Genomic DNA, 19,741 nt, shown 5'->3' with positions numbered 1-19,741 from the left:
AACTTTTTTGCATCTTCCCATTAACTAACTGCACAGGAAGCTTTTTTGTCACATTTAAATCTTAGAGGTAGACTGTAATTTGTTTCAACTATGACTGTAGTAGTACTTGAGTCGTAAGGTATAGTAAGCTTTCTGTTTGAGAAACTTTGAAAATTACAGTGATACATTTGAAATAGAAGTGACATTGATAATATCTAAAATGAAATTATTCAAATATAACTTATCTACTTGTTTCAAGTTTTAAGTTCTTGTCTAGAGAAAAATTAGTCTTGTGGAAATATGGGATGTTTGTGTTTGGAAATATTCCTGCTGCTACAAATTTCCTTTAAAGGGGTTGACTCTTTTATTACTTGTTTAGCGGTAACGTCACGTTTGTACTAACAAAAACTCCTTTAGGATTTGGGTACTTTTTATAATGGAACTCTAATTGTACAAATAAAATTTATAAGTGTTGCTCTACAAGCATCTGTCAGAGGAATAGCAACATCATGAGAATATTTTTACAAATACTGAGTTAGGATTTTATGTTCTTGGAAGGTCTGCCCGTTGAGGCCACCGTATCATTGACACATTGTCCTACCAGGACTGTAGCGTTTGCTTTGATAAGGAGTAACTACTACATCTCACAGACTTAAAAGTGTCATAAGCAGTGATGTTACCTAAGCAAGGAGTATAATAAAGGAGTGGACCCTCCCCTTCCATAGCTGTGTGAGAGTCTCTCATGCATCAGTTTACCATCGTTTCATTCCATCCATCCAGGAGACTACACAGAAACAGAGAGGACTATGTGGAAAGAAGTGCTGAGTTTGCAGATGGTTTGCTCTCAAAAGCTTTGAAAGACATTCAGTCTGGAGCACTGGACATAAATAAAGCAGGCATACTTTATGGCATACCTCAAAAAACTTTACTTCTTCACTTAGAAGCCTTACCAGCAGGGAAGCCTGCATCTTTTAAAAACAAAACTCGAGATTTCCATGATAGTTATTCATATAAGGACAGTAAAGAAACGTGTGCAGTGCTGCAAAAAGTAGCCTTGTGGGCAAGAGCTCAAGCAGAGCGCACAGAAAAAAGTAAACTCAATCTACTTGAAACCTCAGAATTAAAATTCCCAACAGCTTCCACTTACCTCCATCAGCTAACTCTACAGAAAATGGTCACTCAGTTTAAAGAAAAAAATGAAAGCCTCCAATATGAAACTTCAAATCCTACTGTACAGTTAAAAATTCCTCAGCTACGAGTAAGTTCTGTCTCAAAATCACAACCTGATGGTTCTGGTCTGCTGGATGTTATGTATCAAGTTTCCAAAACCTCTTCAGTCCTAGAAGGATCAGCTCTCCAAAAACTGAAAAATATACTCCCTAAACAGAACAAAATAGAATGTTCTGGGCCTGTAACTCACTCAAGTGTTGACTCTTACTTTCTACATGGGGACCTCTCTCCTTTGTGTCTTAATTCTAAAAATGGAACAGTTGATGGAACCTCTGAAAATACTGAAGATGGATTAGATCGAAAAGACAGTAAGCAGCCCAGGAAAAAACGTGGCCGCTATCGGCAATATGATCATGAAATAATGGAAGAAGCTATTGCAATGGTAATGAGTGGAAAAATGAGTGTTTCCAAAGCACAAGGAATTTATGGGGTACCTCACAGCACTTTAGAATACAAGGTAAAAGAAAGATCTGGAACACTGAAGACTCCTCCGAAGAAGAAACTACGATTACCAGACACTGGGTTATATAATATGACAGATTCAGGGACTGGCAGCTGCAAAAACAGCAGCAAGCCTGTGTAGATTACTTGTTAGGAAAATGTGTGTGTGTGTGTGTGTTTGCGTGTGTGTGTATGTGCACAGGTGTGTATTTGTGTGTCTATATACACACATGTGGGAATTACAAATGCTCACTCTGACAGGAGACATGAAATTTTACAGTTCAAAAACCACTTACATGCCTTTTGAAAAAAAGTTTTATTCAGGGTTTTCACTGTGGACAGAATTATATAGTTGCTTACTTAATTCTGATAGTTTGTATTTAATCCTTGTATAAATAGGTGAAAAAGATTCAGGTTTTCTTTAGTAGTCAATAGCATAAAGCGTTGTGGGAAAACGAGTAATTGTCAAGTGAAACATTTTTATTGGTGAAAGACCATTCCAGCCATTCAGTTGAACCATCTTATAATGGAAATATGGTATTAATAGTTTATGAACATTCTATACAACATACTTAACAGTTGTTGTATGTATGTCAAACAACCAATCAAAGTTTAAATAGACAGCTATCTCCATACTAAGAAAAATTAATATATACAGTATTAGTACACTACAGTGCATTCTATGAAATACAAAATGCACTCAAGTGCATCCACCAGGAATAGAAAAGAAAACCTTAAAGGATATGTATAATGAAATTTAATATTTATCATTTAATAGTTGATTTAGCAAGAAGTTGGGGTTTATAAGGTATATACTTTAAAAAAAAACTGACACATAGTTAACCCCAGCAGCTATAGAACCCTTTAATATAAGATGGAGTACTAAGAACAAAAAATAATTTAAATTTAATTATTAAAATAATTTAGTTTTGTTTTTCATTTGAAAAATAAGCTAATGTGTAAGGTTAGAAAAGAAAGTTGGAATGCAACTTAGAGCATGTTTATAATGTGCACAGAAAAAGCTTGAGAATGATAATTTTGGTTTAAATGTGCTGGTTAGTTGATGTTATGACTACTTTAAATTTTAAGGATTGTGACACACTCCTACTATTGAAAAACCTCAGTGTAACTTTAATATATTTGCTGCTGTGACATTTCAAAACATTTTCAGTTTATCAAAATGAATTGCAGATTTCATTTTGGTGGGCGATACATTATCATTTTGCTAATAACCAAATTTGCAGTTTGTTCAGGGTCTTGAATAGATTTACAAATATTTAACACTGAAGCTGTTTTGAACTTTCAGTAATGTAAACTCTACTAATTGGGTAGTTAGAAGCTGGGCAGTGCATTTTAACTTTTACTAGACTCATAAGAGAGACTGGTCATTTTTACATAGCAGTTTTAAAATATGGGTCAAAGTATCCTTGTTGGATTTATGGAGTATGCAACTGTAGTGGTAAAATGTTATAAAGCATATGCCTTCATATAAAGAATAGGGATTTGCTTTATGTATTCAAAATTCTCTGAGTGCCCCCTTTCTCTGTTAAAATTCAGGTTCTGATCATTTTTCTAAGCCAGTTTTCCTAAGTCCAAAAGGAATACTTTTAGCTGAATTTTAAAAATAAGTGCACCTTGTCAAATACTTGTGTTTTTACACTTGTGTTTGTGTGTATTTAATAATCACATATACATGTAATACTAAAGAGATTTTCAGCTATTAAATTTTAAAACTGCTTACATGTTTAAAGAAACTGAAGAGTGAGAAACTACACAACCAAGCAGTTATTTGGTCTCTGAGATCTATACTGAACCCTCTTCAGCTATTAATGTTACCTGCACACTAGGGTATGAATCCTCTTTTTTTTTTCACCCCAAGAAAATATACATCATAGATTACAGAACAGCAGATGTCAGGGTCATCTTTCTTTTTAAAGAATTAAGCCATATTTTGTGAGGGCCAGAACTTGGATTATTTAGTATATTTCCCCCTTCCCCCAATGAAAAACAAAGTTAAAGGTAAAGTACATATTTCAAAACAATTTTATTGACCTCTTTATACAGAATTTTACTTGGAAAACTTTGGGGGCTTTGAATGCATTACATAATATTTATATTGTATTGAGCTTTTTTATTCCTCACACTATATTTACATTAATAAATTGATTAAGAAGTTTATAGTAAAGGGAAACTTACAGAACACTTTTGTATCATTTAAAAGATGACCTGACCAAAAACTTTACAGGATTCATAAATCAGGGATCATTTTGCTATTGACTTCACAGTAATCAGTAGTTTTATAGGTAATATTATAGTTAATTTGCAGCATTTTAGTACTTGTATTATTTATTTTTGGTCAGAAATAGTAAATTAAAATATTTTTTGATAGTTTATAGGTAATAATCAACCCATAACTTTTAAAAGAAACAAAACATTTCTATTATTGAGTTAACATTTGATTATACAAACTAGGAAAGGCAGGGAAATTCCCCTTCTCCCCAGTGGTTCTATTAAGATGACCTTTATGTTAAACTTTCAAAGTACTTTATGAATTTAGTTACCAGTTACTATTTATTAATTGACAATTTTCTGAAAAATCCCATTTCAGCAGACTTAATGAAGGTGAAAGCAATCCTTATGTGCTTTCTACTTATTTGAATGTTCCTCAAGTATTTTATATTTAAAAAAAAAAAAAAGGAAAAGAAAAAACAGTGCCTCTGTTTTTAGAAAACTACTGCTCAGTAAAGTTGTTTAAACCATTTCTGGTAGCTAATGACAATTTTATATTAAATTGTATACTAACTTTAGTGAGACTGATTTTTTTAGTTGTTTACAGTACAAATACTTGTATTTGTTTTTTAATTGCAGTATTTCCATTGTCGCAGTAATTTAGTAAAACTCTGTGGCTGCCTTGATTTTGACAGATTTTGTTAATATAAACTGATTGTTAGGCAATTAGTTATATTTATGCATAAATCAATTGCACTATAATTCATGAATTATTTATTACAATATTTTCTAATGAATTCATGTATCTGTCTTGTGTTGTAAATGTACTGTAATTCTGTTCCTACTTTGTGTTGTTATATATCTAAATCTGATTGTATGAATTTTAATTGTTCAGTTAACGTGTTTCTAGGTTGTAATTTGTAGTAAAGCACTTCAATGCTTTTGCACTTAAATTTACAACACTGTTGGTGTGTGATTGATTTACTCATTCAGTAAAAGAAAAAAAGAAAAGAAAAGAAAAAACTGACTACACTGACTTCTTTGATTTACTTTAGGAAGCAGTTTTATTAAATATAGTATTCTAATTTACTTTTTCTGAAGAAATATTCCAACAAGTTTCTAATGGGCAAAATGGATAGTCACTTACTAAAAATAGGCAGGATGTTTGGTTTATAAATCAAACAGGAAAAGATTAGAAAACTTTAAAAGCAAAGGATTTACCAAAAAAATACAATTTTAGAACCTTATATAATCACCCGAGAATAATTCTAGGCTGGATACTTACCTGTGCGTTCAACTACTATTTACTCATTACTAGGTTTTTATTTAAGATCTTAACATGCAACAAATATGGGGGGAAGTGTTTGAAGCCAAATAAGCATATTGTGAAGTTCTATAATTTGAGATCTTAGTTTTCTGCTATCTGATACATAAGATAGAATCTAATATCTGAATATCTAATTTATACCTTTATTAAGCTGTTCTTATAGCATTAGATGGGAATTACTGGCTACCATAGTATTTTTGAAATTCCATTATTAATAAACTGAATAAGAAAACTCTAAAAGCTTTGCTTAGAATGTCAGAAGAGGGATATAAAAAGTGGTTTTGTAATTTTGTGAGTTTAATCAAGTTGATATTACACCATTGTTTCAGAATACTTAACACTAGTCATTAGTTTTTATTATTTATACCGCATACCTGGCTTTATTAACAAAAAAAAAAGGCCTTTGAGCATTTCAGGAAGAGTTATGAATGGTTATTAATCTTCAAAATACAACATATTTTTCCAAGAAACATGTAAATTCTTTGTTATGCCATAACATCACTTTAGAAACTGCTGAAGTGCATCTCTCACAACATTCTGGGTTTTCTTTTGCTTGTGTGAAAATTAGTCATTTTTAATTTGCTGGAAAATAATATAATTATATCGTAATCTTTGATAGTTATCATTTCTTCCTGCCCTTGCTCTCTACATGTATTTTTTAAAACTATCTGATTGAATCCTGGGAGTCAATTGCATGATTTTACACTCCCAACCATGACAAAATTTATAAAAAATTATTTTCAAAAAGGAAAGGATACTGGGGTCATGTCCTATCTTCATCTGTCTAGAGGCAGCAGTGGACTTTAAAAGTTTTATTGTAATTTCATATCTCTTCTCACTTTGTTTGATAGCTTCTTTATGTCAAATCACTAGTTTTAGTGAAACATTGGTTGAATCTAGTAATCTTTTTTTCCAGAAAAGTTTTGATCACGTTTAAAATTTGCTTTCTTATTTTTGCTACTCAAATAACATAATTTTTATAAAATATAAGTGAAATATTACTTATCTCTGAAACAGGCTATATCAGTTTTAGGCAGCAAAGTAAAAATATTCCACTTCCTGTTTTAAAGTAAAAATTTATAATTTTTAATATAGATGAGCATAAAAATTCTGTATTTAAGCAAAAATACATTCTTCAATAGTAATTCATAATCAGCATTATTCCAACCTTAAATAAAATTTCTAGAAATCAGGAACTATTAAAAACAAATGTAATAAACTGTAAGTGAAAGGCAATTTTCATGTACAGAGTTTGGTGATATGTTTAATTAAAATAGATACTTTTCTGAAACAGAACTCTTTAAATATATTTTATTCTTCCTGCTGCTGGTATTGGATTAAAAAAAAAAATTGTAGACTTCTATATTGGTTGATAAGCAAGCCCGGTTCTTAGTTCAAGTTAGATGTATAGTAGTTTCTGTAGTGGGCCATTTTCCGGCATTTGAAACTTAATAATTAGGTAAGTAATGCCTTTAGCTTTTATGAAATTACTTTAGTATTTAACATCAATTAAAAATAGATTTTATTTTTAAATAGCTAACGCCTGCAGCTTAATCTTAGGAAGGACATTCTCTTATTTACATAAAATCTAAATCCCTTAATTTTCCTTGTGATTATGGGAAGCTTTTACTATTTTCACTGCCTTGGAAAAAATATCTATTTTAAATAAAGATTGTACTCCTGCATTTTATTTTCCTTATTTGCACTAATGTAGACTGATAATTATGTATCAGAATAATTTATAAAATGGCTACTTTATAAAAATTTAACTCCTTCTGAAGCACTTTCCATTAAATATTCTTAATACATTGAAAACATTAGACATTAATATATAAATGTAATCATATGTATAATCATCAGCTTTTATATTGCAAAAATAGGGCTTTGCTTTGACTTATACTTTGTTGTAGGAAATTAGTTATGAGTGCTTCATTATATTTTTGCTAAACAATAATCAAAATGCCATTATTGCAGCTCTCTAGGAGTCAGGAGTCCAGCAATACCAAAATATCTTTTTTCGAACGCTGTTAAAATTATAACTCCTTGTAGTGGTATTTTTGCTGCAATTCATTTTTTGTTTGATTTTTATTTTTAGTTCAACTGTTGATGCAAAATCAGAGGAAGCTTCTAAAATGGAAAAAAGAAAATCAGCATTAAGCAAAGTTTTGGAATCTTTGTGCATACATCACCAGCAACAAGTTTTGGCTATGTTGAAATTTCTAGTCCAAGAGCAGAATGCTGCTTCTCTTTGCTGTTGTAATACATCATGTGTTGTGTCTTCAGAATCTCAAAAGCCCTTAATCGAAGATAATTTATATGGTCTGTTCTGTAATTGTGAATATAGGCTGGCAGAAAAAGGTTGTTTACAAAACGAAAAACAAAGCCCTGGTTTAGAACCTCTGCCAGTCTGTATTAAAGATTTAAATTGTTTATCTTGCCAAACTGTAACTGTTGAACACATTAAGCCAGTAGTGAATAGAGGAATTGCAGACAGTTATAATTCTCACAGGTGCTGTTCTGGACTGTTACCAAACATTCACTCTACAAAATCAGCCTTTCGTAGTCCTCTTTTGTCAAAGGAAGTATGTGATCTTTCAGTCACTCTTAAAGATGCCTGTAGATCTCGAAGTCCCTCACCCCCACCATTATCACCTGTAGAAACTGAAGGATTTGAAAAATTGAAAGACGTCATCTCAGAGATTTCAGCCTTAGAAAATAACAAACTTGAAGCAAACATTAACCAGCCTCCATCTCTCACACCAGCAGAAATAAGCAGCAATAAGAGTGATCATGAAGATAAAATACTTAAAACTAAAAAATCCGGTAACTCTTATTCTTTACTCTCAAATGACAGCAATAATTCTGCTACAAATCATGAAAAAGGTGAAACTGCTGTAATTTTTCAAGATTTAATGGATCGCATTAATGAAAAACTAAAATCAATAGAAACCACGGATATGACAAGCCTTGTACAGTTATCTAGCAGTGATTGTAATACATATAATGATTTAAAATTGGGAGATTTCATAACGTCTCTCTTGCATAATGCAAAAGCCAGTGATTATAGTTTTATGGAACTATTGAGTCAACACGATAAAAAGGTAGAAAATAAAATTATTCAGACAAGATTTCGAAAGCGTCAAGAAACTTTATTTGCAATGTGCAACTCCTCTGATTCACCCATGTTTAGAAGGCAGTCTTTACAGATAAAAAGAGAACTTGCTAGTCTCGATGAAAATTTTACAAGAAAAAAATACACCGAGAAAAGTTCAAGGAAGTTGACACAAAACAATGATATATCTTCATCAGACAAAGGAGAATTCTATCATGACCAAGGGTCTTCTTTACAAAATTCTAAAAGACTTCAAGATAAAAATGCTGAAACATCATTTTCACCAAATTATGCATTACAGTCACTGCAACTACCTCTTCATAGCTCAGAAACTAACTTGTCTTTTAATTCATTTTCAGAAAGCTTTAAAACAACTTCCCCTGAGAAAATGAGCTTAAGAAAGCCACAGGAGAAATCTGCAGATGGAAAACAATTTTTGCAAAATCATAGGAAAAATCCAAAGTTAAGTAATACTCAAACTCTTTTGAGAAATGATGCTTCTGGACTTTTGAGCAGAACTAAACGAAATATTGTGCCTCCAGGGTGGTATTCTATATATGTAACAAATAATTATGTTTTTAAAAAATCACCTAAAGCCAAAAAAGTATCCGAATCCACAACAAAAAACGTTCCAGTGAAAAATATTCACATTGAAAGCTCACACAACATAGACCTAAACAAAATTGCAATGAATTCTAATTTACAAGTTGTTGTGAAGCGTTTGGAAGATACAATAAATATAGCCAATAAATCCTGGAATAATCAGCCATTATCAGAAGGATGTAAAGCATCCAAGAAATTGATAGAAATTGATGGTAAAGATCAAAATGCTGACAGAAATATGACTCTTACTCTAAATAGAATGACATGCAAAGAACAGAGCTTATCAAAATCTGTGGTAGCATCCAGCAATATTATCAAAAGTCATTGCATGCCTACAATGGATTTGAATAACAAAAGACTTGAAAATCTGAAAAAGTCAACTATTTTAGATATGGGTCGCTTGATTTCCAGTGGTGAAAATGTACCAGCAAAATATGAAGGTATTGAAAGTTCATCTGTTTCCAACTATTCTAGTCCTATCAAACTCATGTTTTTATCTGAGGTTAAAAGTAGTGAAGGAGTCAAATATACTTTAACTTCAGTTGGTACTTCCCATTCAAATGTTGTTCTCCCTTCTGAAAAACCTACAATCCATCATGTAACTGAAGAAAAAACAGAAACAAATGAAGATATCTCAAATGCGAACTCTGAAAATTATCACTCCAATCATTATGATACCGATACTCTTCAAAGAGAACTAAACAAATTCAATCATGCAAAAGAAACTTCAGGATCCTCTACAATGTTTATAGGTGATATAAATAGTGATAAGCCACAAGAAGAAACTACGGACAATTCAAGCAGTGCTATTGATCCATCTTTTAAAAGAAAACCAGGTAGACCAAAAAAAATAGGTCCCCAAGTTGTGAGACAGATTAAGCGACCAATTGGAAGACCACCAAAGCCTAAAACTGATCAAACAGACATCACTGTTTGCCAGAATGAGCCCGTTAGTGCTGGAAGGAAAAGCCCAGAATCTCTCATATCAGAAGTAAAAGAAGGTATTTATAAAAAGAGTATTACAGTAACTGTTATTTATGGAAGATCAAGAAGAACTAAAAGGCATGTTTCTGAAGGAAATGTAAACATAAGCAACCTTATGTCTTTAAACAATAATGCTGGGGATTTTCCAACTGAATATAATAGTCCCAGAAATATTAGTGAACACAAAATTAACTTGGGTGAAAGAATAAGTGCTGTCGCAAGCTTGACTACTGAAAGTGAGATCTTGGGGTCTGGCTTTGAATATGTGAGACCCATCAAGAACAAATCTGTGATACCTCAGCCTTCCAAGAACATTGTTCGACCAAATCAGAAGCCTTTGACAATAAGTAGGAAGCCTGGTAGACCAGCAAAAGTGAAAATCTCTGGCATATCTGTGACTATTAATAGAACTTCACCTCAGGAAAGAGAAGTAAGTATTAGCAGCTGCTTGCCTCCTTTAGAACAGGAAAATACGTTAGGAAAAAATCTACCTGAAGAAAAGTATGACCAACAGTGCACTAAAATGGATAAAATAAGGCACACTGAAGCTGATATATTTAAAAATGGATCAAAAAGTATGATTGCTACTGTACCTTTGAGACATTCTATTAGGGACAGAAAACCATCTCTGCATTTCTTACATTCATTAGCATCTTCTAGCTCACTTATTTATAGAAATGCTCTGCTCCATAAATCATATAAACTGCATTTGCAGAAAAATAAAAGTCAGAAGGAAAAACATAGACAGTCAAAGATGAAAATAGCTTACAAAGATACCCCAAGAAACAGATTTTCACGGAATGCAAAAAAGTGTTTGGAAGATAATAAATTAGTACCTATTTCTGAAGTATCCTTGGATCCTATAATTTCATCAAACCCTTTGCTCAGGTGGTGGGCTACCTCTGCTTCAAATGATTCCTTATTAGAGGAATTAAACAATAGATTTGAGCAAATAGCAAATGCTTGGGTGCAAGTAAGTGGCGATGAAGCTGAAAATTGTATTCATAAAAAAAGAGAGCACATTGAAAATGATCATTTCAAAGTAGCAAGCCCTTTGGAAACTTGTCTTTTAGAACTTGAAGTTTCACCTGTAAAAATGCTTTTTCAGAAAAAGTATGATTTGAATGAACTCTGTACTTGGTTTATGCAAACAACAGAAACACAGTCTCTTTCACTAGTTAGAAAAGCAAATGCCCGAAACCCTTTGGAAGTAATAAATACCAGGGGAATCAAATTAGGGACCAAATATTCTGACTTTAATGCCAGCCCCTTCAGAAAGCACTTTAAAAAATTTGCACTCTCTTCTCCTTCAAAATCAGCAGAGAAGTTGCATATACTGCATAAAGTGACTAACTCTCCACTCTTAAATGTGAAAAGTAATTTAGCAATAGCTAGATTAAAAAGGACTGAGTTTAAGAGGTTGCATCATGAAAGGTGGAAAAGAGAGGGAAAGCTGCACAACCATGGGACAGTTGACTGGAACTCTAAAAGGAGAAACTTAAGATTTTTCTGCCAGAACCAATTTTTAAATAAGACTGAGGGAGAAACAAATGCTGACATCCCACTCCAAGGAAAAAGCATAGTAGATAATCAGTGTGTTTTGCCACCTGATATCAGGGGTGACTTGCAGCAGAGGGTAGTAATGCCTGACTTCAAAATACGTGCTAGTTTCGAGAATAAATTTAAGTCAGAAGCAAAAGAGAATGGAACAAATTGCAGCCAAAAAGACTTCCAAAAGGGACCAAGACTAGAAAATGTGTGTCCTAATAGTTGGAGGTCAAAAACCTTAAAAGACTGTAGAATATTTTTGAGGAAGCTCAACTGTCTTGAACACAGAAATACTTTAAAGCTAAATACAATCATTTACTCTCCTGAATCTACTGACAGTGGAAATACTCATCAAACTCATATGGAAGAATCAAAGCGCTTTACTTTAAGATCTCATTCTGCTAGGCAAAATTCTTTTAAAAAGCAATCTAAAGAAATAGAAAATGCTAAAGCAAATAATCCTTCAGCTGATGAATTTGCTGACCATCTTGGCAATAGTAAATTAAGCAAATGTATTAACTTTGACAAGAATCCTGATAGTTTTGAAGTTCTTAGCAATTTGAACAAAAGAAAAAGACCACCATGGAAGACCACAGAAGTATCAACAAAAAGACATAAACGACAGTCATGCAACAGTGGACAAATGGCAAACTATTTTTCCAAATCCCTAGGTAAGTTCTTCTCTATGTAATTTTGAAGTTTCATTGTAGGTGCCTTGAGTAAAGTATAACAGGTAGAAAAGGAACAGCTGATTCAGTTTTAATTAGTTTCCAAAATATTTGGACAACCTAATTTCTTGGCACCTAGTATGAAACTCATGAGATTAGGTGCTGCTAACTGTATCAGTGTGCTTCCCCACCTCTTAATATGTCCAGGATTTCACACAAATAAAAATATATATAGTAGAGACATAGAAATCATCTTTAAAATATATTATTTTAGTAATGTAGATGTTATCTCCTTTTGCATTTGGTTGATCTAATAAAATCAGTAAGCAGTTTGACAGATAAATATAACCAAGTAACTAACTAAAAATTAAGTACCACACTATAGTAAATATTACTCACTTGAGAAATCAGTAACAACTTTGAGACCATGTTTTAAAAAAAGTAAAGACTATCTGTTAAATTGATAGATTGTAACATATTATCCTAGGATAATCTTAATCTCACATCACCCACCAAGTTGTTATGTCATTTGGAACTCACTTTAAGACTGATGATTTGAAGAGTGGTAGAGCACCAATATTTTTAAAAATAAATCAGCAAACTTGTTGAATAGTTTTTTGATATCAGACATTGAGTTCATTTCCACAGATATAAAGATGAGGATTCTTTTTCACAGATAATCCGTAACCTAGCAAGAGAGAAAGAATCATGTACAAGTTATTGTTAAGGTAATGCCAAATTCAAAATGCAAACCAGAATTACCTTAGCAAACAATTACATCCTTTACTCAGTTATACTGACTTGATGTTGGTGCCTCAGGGAGACTCAAGGACCCTACAAGCTTCTCCGACCCACCGTCCGTGGGCCACGTGCAGCCCGGGACTGCTTTGAGTGTGACCCAACACAAACTTTTAAACTTTCTAAAATGCTATGAGATTTGTTTGTGTTTTTTTGTTGTTGTTTTTGTTTTTGTCTCTGTAGCTCACCAGCTATTGTTAGTGTTAGTGTATTTTATATGTGGCCCAAGACAGTTCTTCAGCGTGGCCCAGGGAAGCCAAAAAGATTGGACACCCGTGCTAAAACCTAGTAACTATAATATAGGAACACTGTAGTTGCCAATGTAGCCGTTTCCAGCTCTTCTTACTGATAAGTACTGGACAATGAGGGATATTGAGGAGTATGGAAGTACTTACTGATTATTTGCTTAACATGAAAGAAATTTTACATTTGGAAATTTAAAGATATTATATAGTTGCATCATTATATATTTTAGGGGTGTTTTAGGGGGAGTTGGGGAAGTATTGGCCTTATTTTTATTACTCTTTTTAAAACTTGTTTAAAAGCTAAAATAGGTAGTATCAGGTCTTATATTAAAATAGCAAAAGCAGTAAATTCTTGATTTTTAATAAGTTAATGATTTTATGACCCCTAAGATTCAGTTATTCAACTATATAACTTTAAAACCTATTTCAGAAAGTAATGATTAAAATTTCAAATATCTAACATGCAATGATTAAAATTTTAAAGGTTGGCCAAAGTAGATTCTCAATTATAAATGATTAATCAAAACTTTAAAAAGTGACCTCTGTTTCTTGTTCTCGGGATAACTAAAAATATCAAATGCCATGTCAGGAAAAAGAGAGGTAAAAAAAAAAACTGATAGTGTATTTTTTTAAATTATAAATCATCTGAAAATATACACACATATTTCTTAAAGACTATCATGAATGGAGAATAAAATGTAAAGCTTCATCTTAAATTCTTTATATCATCCTCATATCATACTGTTACAGTTTACCAGAAGTAAATGCATTAATTCATTTTACAACAGAACCGTATTTTGTCCTTTCAGCTTCTTAATCATTGTATCTTCCTAAGAAATAAATATCAAGCGTATTTTAATGTGATTATTTACCCCCACTAAATATGAAATCATCCTAGAAAAAATAAGATGGAAGATGCCTAATTACTACTTTTTCAAATTAATTTCAAAATCCTTTTGGGCAGTTTTAAAATTTTTAGTATCATATGAAGAGCTGTTTTTGATCTTTCTCATTTTTAAAATTACTAGTACTATTTCCTGTTCTGCTTAAAGTTTTATCTATCTTTCACTGATAACTTTCCTTCTTTATTTTTTAACATTCTTTTTTTTAGTCAATCAACAAGGACATTATTTTTATAAAGTTGTATTTATAGAAATATTTGTTATATTTATCTGATTTTTAAAGTATTATTTTTTTCTCATTATTCTTGGTATCTCATACTTCTTTTTGCCTTTTTGGAAATGATGCTAAAACTCATTATTAGTTTTATATGTGTTTTTCTTCTTCATAGAATAAATTACTGACTGAAGACTTAAGAGACTTAACAACCAGACTTTTCTAGAAAAATTTCTAAGGCAGTGTATATAAGGAAATTTTGAAATATTTCTATTGATGAAAAGTTTTGCTTCTATCACAAATATCTTGTTTTATACATTTTGAGATTAACTGTCCAGATATAATTTATGAGTTTTTAAATTTATACTTCACCACATTTGTACTGCTGTATATATCAAGTGTGCACATGGAAAGGAGGCAGAAAAATGCAATCCCATTCTATTCTTATTTCAACAAGTATTTAATGAATGCCTACAATATGCTCTTAGGCACTGTGGAAGGTTCAAATAGTTCCTTTCCATCTAAGGGAGAAAACAAGACCTACATCATTTATTTAATAAATAGAATGTATTTCATTTTTTAAGTGGGATATTATATGCTTTAAGGGGATAGAATAGTTAAAGTCATGGTTGTTGCTCTTATGGGGATTACCATGTCATGAAGGATAGAAAAATGGATAGGCAGTTTCAGTAGAAGGATGATGACTGCTATGATCAGAGAGAGAGCGATGGATTTTAAGAGCACATTAAAGGGAAACTGAACTCAGATTTAGGGAATTAGGCAAGGTTTCCTACATTGTTGCATCTAAGCTGAGGCTTGAAGGAGGCGGATGTAGTAGAAGTTGGAAGAGGAGTGTTTCAGGCAGTGCAAACGATGTGGAACATTTGAATGACAAAAGAGAGCAAGCAGCCTGGGCAACATAGTGGGACCCCATCTCTGCAAAACAAACAAACAAAATTATTCAAGTGTGGTAGCCCACACTTTGCTTGAACCTGGGGGATCGAGGCTTCAGTCAGCCATGATTGTGCCACTGTGCTCCAACCTAGGTGTCTCAACAACTTTTTTTAAAAAAGAGCAAGCATATGTGGAATATTGAGTAATTTATCAGAACTGAGGCATAAAATAGGAATCATGGATCAGGAGGGAGTGGGAAAATGGTAAACAATGAAGCTCCTGAGGGAAGCATAGCCCATATTGTGAGGTCAGCATCAAATAATGAAACAAAAATGTTTTAAGCCCTATTAGCAGTAATTGAAAAGAATAGATTTGAGATCTATAAAGTTAAATCAGTGTCTTAAAGATTAGAAGAATAAAGGGAGAACATCCAGGTTTTTGCCTTGAACATCTGGGTAGAGGATAGTAAGATCTACTAAGATAGAATGCTCTTTAGATGTGAGGATTTGAGGTGTTTAGTGGGATATCCAAGAAAGGATGTTAGGAAGCAGTTATGGATATGCTTCCTAAACATATGGATGTTTCCTAAGAAAAAGGCCTGAGCTGAGATAAGGGTTTGTGAATCAACAAATAACTGAAACCATGAGAGTGGAAGAGATTACAATGAGATTATTCATTGTAAGATTGAAAGAGCCTAGGAAGTCAGAGCCCCAAAGATTTAGGGAAAAGGAAAGATGTATACAAAAGGAGACTGATGAGAGTAGTTGAGAGGTAAGAGGAAAGCCTGGAGAATGTGGTGAATGGAAGTGTATTGTAAGATGAGAGAAGGCAATGTAAATTGTTGATAAGAAGTCAACTAAGATGAGCCCTGAAACGGTTCCATTGAATATAGCAATAAGAGTTTATCTTAGTGGTTGGGAAAGAGTAGCTTTGGTGGACTAACAGAGCCACAAGTCATATTCAAGGCTAGATGAGTTAAATGAAGGAAGAGAAAGAAAATTAGCACAGAAAACTATAATGGGCCATGAATGGAGAGAATATACAAAAGTTAGCTAGATTAAGCTGGGGTTGAAGACAGGTTTAAAAGATATATATTTATACTAATGGGAAAAAGCCAATAGGGAATAAATGATTGAAGATACAGAAATGAGATGGCAACCAATGGAAATGGAGTGAAGCCCCTGTGTAGATTATTGGGTATAGGATCTAGGACATGGTTAGAGAGACTGGACTTAGCCAAAAGGGTCACTTTTCTCTTAAAAAAGAAAAAAAAAAAAAAACAGGGTAGTGGGAACAATATGTGGGAAAGCAAATCGGTAATTTGTGGGCAGAATCCTGAGATATTAGAGTTCATTTTCTATGAATCAAGAGGTAATCAAGAGTAGTATGTGGGATTGGGTAATTGGGGAATATGGACAAGGTTTGGAATAGCTGTCTCAAGAAATAGAGGATAGAACAACTGGTTTTATCTTAGCTGCCAGAATGTAAGCCTGGAGAAAGGTGGGTCCTTAGATTTAATAATAGTCAAGTTCGCCAAGTGGGAATAACAGTACAAAGAGATCCAGCCAAGAATATATCTGTTCTGTGAATAGTGAGCAGCTATATGATCAAAGCAGAGTTCTAGAGAATCTTTTCTAATAGTAGCACACAATGTAGATTTGGGGGGTGGAGGATGGGAATGTGTGAAGGGTCAGTTGCAGGAGATGATTTTTGAGATGATAATGACCTAAAAATGGAGAGTGACTGTTGGAAATAATATAGACCTTTTTAATATCGGTATCTTTTGAGTTCCCAAAGCAAGTGTATATCTTTTCCTAATTGATAAACATGTCGATATAAATAAGCTGACTCTGGACACCTCTGAGTAAACTTTAAAGAATAAAATAACCTAATGTGGTCTTGAAGCTCCTGTAATAGTAGTACTCATCCTAAAACATTAAATTTTCCCATAAGAATTTCGAATTCAGTTGACACTTTGAATCGAATTCTGAGATGACTGAAAAAAAAAAAAAAAAAAAGTTTGTCATCTTCTATTTTGCCATCTCTCCTCAAAAATAACTGAATTTACATTTTTCCCATTCAAAATTCTGGTTTTCACACAGGTTTATAACTGATGGCTGATTTTTAACTAAGTAATATACTCCTTCAACTACCAGAAACCAAGACTAACCATACATACTCCTCTGATCTTGCTTATGAGCATTTTAACACATATTTGGAACACTGAACACAAGATAAAAGTGAACTATAAGTAAAACTGTTAAGATTTGATTCTGTTAAAGTATTCTAATGAAATTAGGAATTTTTTTACACCAAACCCCCCTGAGGAATTTTTTAAAAAGATACATTCTCTTTATATTTGAGTTTTTCCCCTGTAATTTTCTTAGGAATTGAGTAAGATAAGAGTTTAGGTTTTAAAGAGTCTCTAATTTTTGCCATAATATTTTGTTAAAATGTAAAACAGCTAAACAATCTTCGTCTTGATGTTTTTTCTTAGAATTTTTCTTGAATATTTTATATTCCATTGCTTTCTCAACTATTACTGAGTTTTCAGGATATTGTTTTACTAATTGCCCCATATCTTTCACAGAAAATCATTCAGTTTATTTAACAAAGATTGGATATTTTTCTTTTGATTTATCAGGCGTTGTGTTAGATGTTCAAGTCACAAAGGAACTCAAGGAATTTATCTAGAAGATATTTCAAGTTTTTACTTTGGCAACATAATTAGTAAAAGAAACATAATTTGGGTTATTCCACATACTAGTGGTTGTAGAGAACAGAACTATTTTCAGACATAGATTTAATTCTCTAAATTGGGAAGTCTGGCCCATGGCATATTTTATAAATAAAGTTTTATTGGAACACTGCCATGTTCATTCACTTATATATTGTCTATTGCTATTTTTGTGCTGCAGAAGCTGAATAGTTGCAACAGACACCATAAAGCCTACAGAGTCTAAACTATTTACTACCTGGCCCTTTGCAGAAAAAGTTTGCCGACCCTGTTGATATCACTACAATTTTGATATGGTGTGGCTTGAAAAAGATAAAAAATAAGTTGTTGGCTTTTAAAAAATATATTAAGGTCATTCTATCTTGTTCGTCACCAACACTCCGTCTACTTCTTCCTCAACACTCCCTCCCTCAACACAATACAATGTATTTGACATGTTAGCTGTTTTGTTTTGTTTGATCTTTACGGGTCAATATCTGTCTTTGTCCAGCAGAGTGGTGCTGGGGGAGCCATGAGCACCAGTTGTATTCTGTTTTGTAAATCTTTATTCTCTCCCTGCAGCCTCCAGACCTGCTTTCTCTATCTGAGGTAAGTTCAAGGGTCACCCTTTTCTTCTTTAACCAGCTGCTAGCACCTGCTAGAAGGAGATTGGTTTCAATGCTTCACACCATGATAAATTCCTGCCTCAAGGACTAAATATTCTCTTTCTCCTTTTTTCTTCCTTCTCTATTTCTTAAGAATTCAAAAGTCTTAGTTCAGCTCTCCTCACTACCATTTTTTCTTCTCATGTTTCCTGGGCAGTAACAGTTTTCTTGTTGTGGAGCTGAGCATTCTGTGATTATCATAACGTTAAGCCTAGTGAATTCACCTATAGTTTAATTACAAACAAAAAAGGCAAGGGTAGGTGTCTGAATGATTTCATCTTGCCACTTTTTTTTCTTGTTTGTGTTTATTTAAACCGGACCTTGGCTTCTTTTTCCTTCTCCCACTTCCAGGCAACCTGGAAAATGCATTTATTTGCTACCTTTTTCTGTGTTATGCAAACATAGAAAGCTAGATTTTAAAAGCCTGTACCTATACACTCTTTTTATTTATTCAAAAGTGTTTGTCTTCTGCATGCTAGGCAGTATGTTAGACACAGGCGAAATAGTGGGGGCAAAACCAGATGTGGCTCCTACCCTCACAGTTCAAGTTTATTTGGAGAGGCAGACATTGAGTAAATGCACAAATCTGCTGCATTCTCAGTATGTGGTGCTATGGGAATTTAATTTTGGAAGGTTTTACCAAGTGAAGGAACAGTTCCCTGAGCAAATGGCCATTAAGCTAAGCTGTGAAGAGTGAGGAAGAATTAACTAGGCCAAGTGGTAGAAAACCAGTAGAGTAGGAAAAAGGATTTGGATGTGGAAAAAATGCTGAGGTGTGGGATTCTTGGCAGGTTAGAGGTGTAAGTCATGGCTGGTGTGTCTAGTCAAGAGAGAAAGAAGGAGATGATGTCAGATGTAGAGAGGATTGAGAAGGAAGCAAAGGAACAGACTAAAGAAGTTCTTATGAGCTATGCCAAGAAGTTTGCCTACTTTCAGTGGCTCCCATTGCACTTAGAACAGAGATTTAAATTGGAAGTGGATGGGGAAGATAAGACATAATCAGATTTTCCTTTCTGGAAGATTTCCCTGGTTGCATTGTGAAGAAGGAAGGGTGTGGGGCAAAACACCTAACCATACTGAGACCATTGTGATTCACAAACTTTAGTGTGCATCAGAATCACCAGCAAGTCTTGTTAAAACAATTGTTTGGATCCACCCACAGAGTTTAATTGAAGAGATATAGGGC

The 19,741-nt window shown here is 33.1% G+C and overlaps 1 protein-coding gene across 26 annotated transcripts in view; it reads left to right on the top strand.

Annotated features, from left to right (window-relative positions):
- Positions 1-19,741, top strand: part of LCORL (ligand dependent nuclear receptor corepressor like) — a 178,023-nt gene that overhangs the window by 138,581 nt on the left and 19,701 nt on the right. For 8 of the 26 annotated variants that reach the window (XM_078003184.1, XM_078003186.1, XM_078003185.1 and 5 more), the window contains one exon: positions 760-4,836. The exons of 7 other annotated variants lie outside the window; for them this stretch is intronic. In XM_078003184.1, coding sequence (XP_077859310.1) covers positions 760-1,792 — 1,033 coding nt within the window. In that variant the 3' untranslated portion in view covers positions 1,793-4,836. Of the gene's footprint in view, positions 1-759; positions 4,837-7,301; positions 12,125-18,472; positions 18,500-19,741 lie in introns of those variants that run through there. 11 more of the 26 variants (XM_078003176.1, XM_078003179.1, XM_078003178.1 and 8 more) reach the window with 5 other exon arrangements.

The sequence above is a fragment of the Macaca mulatta genome, chromosome 5 (genome assembly GCF_049350105.2).
Source record: "Macaca mulatta isolate MMU2019108-1 chromosome 5, T2T-MMU8v2.0, whole genome shotgun sequence".
Classification (NCBI taxonomy): domain Eukaryota; kingdom Metazoa; phylum Chordata; class Mammalia; order Primates; family Cercopithecidae; genus Macaca; species Macaca mulatta.
Note: the sequence above shows the minus strand (reverse complement) of the source record. Positions and strands in the feature narration are given on the sequence as shown.